This window comes from Rutidosis leptorrhynchoides, chromosome 3 (genome assembly GCF_046630445.1).
Source record: "Rutidosis leptorrhynchoides isolate AG116_Rl617_1_P2 chromosome 3, CSIRO_AGI_Rlap_v1, whole genome shotgun sequence".
Taxonomy (NCBI): Eukaryota; Viridiplantae; Streptophyta; class Magnoliopsida; order Asterales; family Asteraceae; genus Rutidosis; species Rutidosis leptorrhynchoides.
This window is the reverse complement of record NC_092335.1, coordinates 217,626,105-217,630,984: the sequence shown is the minus strand read 5'-3', so window position 1 is coordinate 217,630,984 and position 4,880 is coordinate 217,626,105. Positions and strand designations below refer to the sequence as shown.

Here is a 4,880-nt window from a genome sequence, read left to right as displayed (position 1 = left end):
CTCTCTCTCTCTCTCTCTCTCTCTCTCTCTCTCTCTCTCTCTCTCTCTCTCTCTCTCTCTCAACTGGATGTTCATGATTTTTTGACTTTTATGGGTCAATTTGTCAACGTTGACTTGTGTTTATTTATTTCTTGCTCCGTATTTTATTTTTGTTACTTTGATTGAAGTAGGCATCTTTTATCATTGTGGGTGTGCCTAAGTTTTCTTCTTTCCAAAAGCTTGTGTGATTGAAAAAGGTATGCAATCTCTCTTGTGGGGTTAATATGTAGTCTTATGTGCTTTACTAATCATATGAAAATGGAAATGGAATTTACTTAATTTAAGAAGAAATAAATATCAAATTTGATTGGGATGATCATTTTTTTAATTTTTTTCTTGGTATGACCTCAAATATCTTTATTGATTAACGTTGTACCATTTTCTTATTATTTAAAAAATTCTTCACTTTGGTCGAAGGAACATGAAAAAGCAACACGTATAAATATGAAAACTTTAGTCTTGTCGGTTATCGATGCTTATATAGCGACTCATTACAACATATCTATATCTGATTTTCATATTCAAAAATATTTTCTTGATAACTTGGATTACAAAAAAGTTGCCAACTTTCAAGAAATTTTAAACACAACTCTTCTAATTTATTATTATAAACAAATTCCCACTTAAATTTTGCAGATTTCTCATGTGGCTATCTCAGCTTCAACCTCCATAACCTTTCTTTATAAAATTCAAACAAAAAAATAATAATTTAAACTTGGTTTTTAAAAAGGTTTAAGTGGAAGTACAAAAGTTTTAAGAACAAAATGAAGTGTTTTCATTACTTTAAAGATAAAACAAAAGGCAGAGTTCAAAGATCAGCACCAATACTAAAAGATGACTCCAATTTGAGCATATCAGAGGATGTTTCATGCAAGAATCGAGTTACCAAGTCCTCAGGATCATCGAATTCGCCACGTGGCATTGTAGAATTATACGAGGAAAAAGCTGAGAAATTAAGAGTGTTTACGTACGCAGAACTTAGACAAGCGACTAATGATTTCGCAAGGCTAAGAAAGATTGGAGAAGGTGGATTTGGATGTGTTTATAAAGGCTCAATTAAGTCTGTTGATGGCAAATGTGATCCCATTATAGCTGCTGTTAAAAAACTTAACAGAGATGGTTTTCAGGTATGAGAAATAACTTATGTCATTTCTGGTTATTTTCATTTATTTTGTTAGTATTAATAGACATGATTTGTTATAAAACTTAATCACAACGACCAGGTTAACCGAACCAACTTATTCGATTAGATTATGGACGTGTGTTGGTTAATCGAATTGTGAAGACCAGCTTTGGGAATATGGATATATGATTCATGAAATTTATCAAATTCTGGTTAACCACATAGATAGACGAATAAGATTTTTCATGTTTAGACTACCTGAAAAATATATTTTTACTCAGATGTACAAGGTTCTATCTGGGCATCTTGTGTCTGTTTTTGACCTTTTTTCCTGACCACCCAAATATATGCTTTCAATAAGGTTTGAACCCAAGACCTCTTGAGGAACTCGTGAGCTCAACCACTCGGCTATCTTTGTATGGTCATGGTTTACCAGATGACAAAACCTAACGGTCAACTTTTTTTTTTTTTTTTTATCAAGATCCGTTAGGGTAGAGTCCTAATCTTTTTCATCCAATTTATAGTATTGTAATGGAGCCAATCTGCTTGAATATCCAAAAAGGGTATCAAATACCAACAGTTTTCTTCTACATGTATCGCGCCGCAGAATTTGTACATTACATTAACCCGAAATCTGATCATTTCTTCTGATCCAACCGATCTTGATTTGAAATGCAGGGCCACAAACAATGGGTAGCTGAAGTACAATTTCTCGGAGTTGTTGACCACCCAAATTTGGTCAAACTAATAGGATATTGTGCCATGGATGGCGAACGAGGTATCCAAAGGCTTTTAGTTTATGAGTTCATGCCAAATAAAAGCTTAGAAGATCATCTCTTTATTAAGAGTTCAAATGAAGCTCTTCCATGGCAAAAAAGACTACAAATTATGCTTGGAGCAGCACAAGGACTTGCATATCTGCATGAGGAACTAGAAGCTCAGGTTTTACATTTATTTGTTGAAAGATAACATAGTAGTAAGCAATTACTAATAACATTTTAGAACAAGCGTATGATGTAGATACACGTCTAAACGCACATTTTTTGTCTTTGTAATTTGTTCCAGGTCATATTTCGAGATTTTAAAACGTCAAATATTTTGCTGGATGAAGATTTCAACCCAAAGCTCTCGGATTTTGGGCTTGCCAGAGAAGGACCCACGGAGGGTAACACGCATGTGTCAACAGCGGTGAGTTCATGTTCTGTTTTTGGTATCACTGTAATAAAAAGAGCATTTATATCTATATAATCGTATCTGAATTAAATGTATTCACTATACAAAATAGCTAAAATATAGTTTGCATATTTGATTTGACAATACCTAATTATTAAAAGAAAAAATTGAGGATTGTGCTAAAGACATACCTTAGGGTTGTCGTTAAAACATTTGTATATTGCAATTGGTCGTTAAAACATTTGTATATTGCAATTGGTTATTTACTTTATGGTGGCAATTACCTAATAGTACCAAGTGTTTAAAGCATGTTAACGACAACTCTAAGAGTTATCATTAGCAAAATCCAAAAAATTAACAAATAAACCAGTTTCAAACTAGTTTATTTTCAATCTAACACTAAACACAACTGAATTTTTATCAACCTAAATATTGGCACTATGTTTGATTTCTATTTGTAGGTTATGGGAACACATGGTTATGCAGCTCCAGATTACATTGAGACGGGTCATCTTACAGCAAAGAGTGATGTGTGGAGCTTTGGTATAGTTCTGTACGAGATCCTAACAGGTCGACGATCATTAGAAAGAAACCGACCAAAAGAAGACCAAAAATTACTAGATTGGGTAAGACGGTATCCAGTCGATAGTAAAAAGTTTGGAATAATAATGGACCCTCGGCTCGAAGCCCGATACTCACTCACTGCTGCACGAAAAATTGCAAAGCTAGCAGATACATGTTTACTAAAGAGTGCAAAAGACCGACCCAAAATGAGTCAAGTGGTGGAGTCTTTGAAGCAAATATTGGAAGTCTCAACAGAAGGAAGTCCATCATGTAAGAACTTTGAACGGGTTGATGATGAACCAGGGGAGTCAAAAGAAAAGTCAAAGTCAAAGGATGTTTCAGATTCGTCGAAAAGGAGGTTGGCTCAGTTGGCTAAGTTAAGCGAACACGTTGGTGGAGTTAGTAAGAAAGGGTTCATGATAATGCATAGAGCCAAAGTGTCTTAATTGCAAAAAGAATTACAAATATAACAGAATGTTGAGAAGACAGTAGGGATGTAAATTGAACTAGATATCGAGTCGATTTTGTGTAACCGGTTATCTATTTACAGCCTTTATTGTTTATTAGCTAGTTAGAGAGTGAATAATAATTTCGAAACTCGGGTTGTTCAAGATTCTACCAACGATTGCTCTGATATTGAACACAATAACAAATTGGATGTCAATATTATCTGCATTGACCAAGTCAAACGCTTTGCAGTATCCACCTATCAAATTGTTGTAACAATATCTGGTACCAACCCAGAACGTTGCATCTGCTTATATATCTCAATAGCAGCATCCATCTTACCCTGTTTAAAGACACCAAACAACCCCTCAATTGAATCTAATGTTTGAAGGCCAGGAGGGCCCTTTGTTAATCATATCTCTAAATAACTTCCAAACACTTCCATAATCCCCTTTTCTAATCAACAATCTAATAAGAACCGATAGAATTGATAAAGATGGCTGCAATCCAATCTCTCTCATTATTCCGAGAATCTTCAACGCCAATAACTACAATTCAACATTCAAGAAACACGCATAAGCGAATCAAGAACCAAAAAATCAGACTCGTAACCAAAATGGCCTCCCCACATAATCTCCATCAGTTCCTCACCTCTACTCGATCCACCTATCTTCTGTATCACCCATGATCATAACACATCTTGGGCTATAATCCTAAACCCCTGTGCAGCTAAAATATGACATACAACACAACAAGACCTAACTCACCTATTTAAAACGTCTGAGAGCACTAATTTAATAAATGAAAATGCACCGTGACGGTTGCTGAGCATTTTCATGATCTTTACTAACAAAAATGGGCAATATTTACGAGAAAATTCGTATAACCTACAACCTTGGTGGTTTTTTTTTTTTTTTTTTTTTTGAAGGCAAGCAAAAATTTTAATACTAAAAGGAAAAAAGTACATAGAAGGCATATGAGAGCATGCCTAAAACAACATAAAACCTATACAATCGACATTGGTGGTTTTTATTATAAATTCTAACCCTAAGACAATACTACGTCTCTCATTTGGACTTATAGCAATATATTCTGTATATATAGGTTTATAAGGTGTGAAGTCAGAGAGGTAATCGTATTTATAATTGGATAATGACGACGTATTGAAGCAAAACTAGAGTTTTAGGGAATAAAGCAAGAGTCGAATTAGGAATTAATGAGTAGCAAACCTTAATGAAAGTGATTCGTGAACGGTGAATGCTGGCAGTAGACATCCGGCGATCAGCCGGAAATTTTGTTTTACGACGAGCTCCGGCGGTCACCGGAGGAATAACAGAGAAATTAAAAAAATGGAAAACTAAATTTGAAAAACCTAATCCTACATTTTAGAAGCTCAAGCAGCTACAACCCTTACACTTTCCCTTTTATTACAGCTTATTGAGTTCTTCAAATTGATTGATAACCAAAGACAAAATTAGGAGAATTCTCACTATTATTTGTACCAGATTACCGATATGACTTATATGCTTTTTTA

General features: G+C 34.5%; 1 protein-coding gene across 1 annotated transcript; it reads left to right on the top strand.

The window, feature by feature from the left end:
- The first annotated feature begins 803 nt into the window (after nt 1–803).
- LOC139897221 (probable serine/threonine-protein kinase PBL19) lies at nt 804–3,506 on the top strand. Its single transcript, XM_071879887.1, has 4 exons — nt 804–1,166; nt 1,841–2,104; nt 2,228–2,350; nt 2,797–3,506. The coding sequence occupies exons 1-4, from the start codon at nt 804–806 to the stop codon at nt 3,343–3,345; spliced, it is 1,299 nt and encodes a 432-aa protein (XP_071735988.1). The 3' UTR covers nt 3,346–3,506.
- The last annotated feature ends 1,374 nt before the right edge of the window (nt 3,507–4,880 follow it).

Bases quoted from the DNA above. Each gene is read 5' to 3' on its own strand.
- LOC139897221 (XM_071879887.1), top strand. From the start codon at position 804: ATGAAGTGTTTTCATTACTTTAAAGATAAAACAAAAGGCAGAGTTCAA. The intron at 1,167-1,840 runs GTATGAGAAATA...TTTGAAATGCAG, and splicing joins TTAACAGAGATGGTTTTCAG to GGCCACAAACAATGGGTAGC. The intron at 2,105-2,227 runs GTTTTACATTTA...AATTTGTTCCAG, and splicing joins ATGAGGAACTAGAAGCTCAG to GTCATATTTCGAGATTTTAA.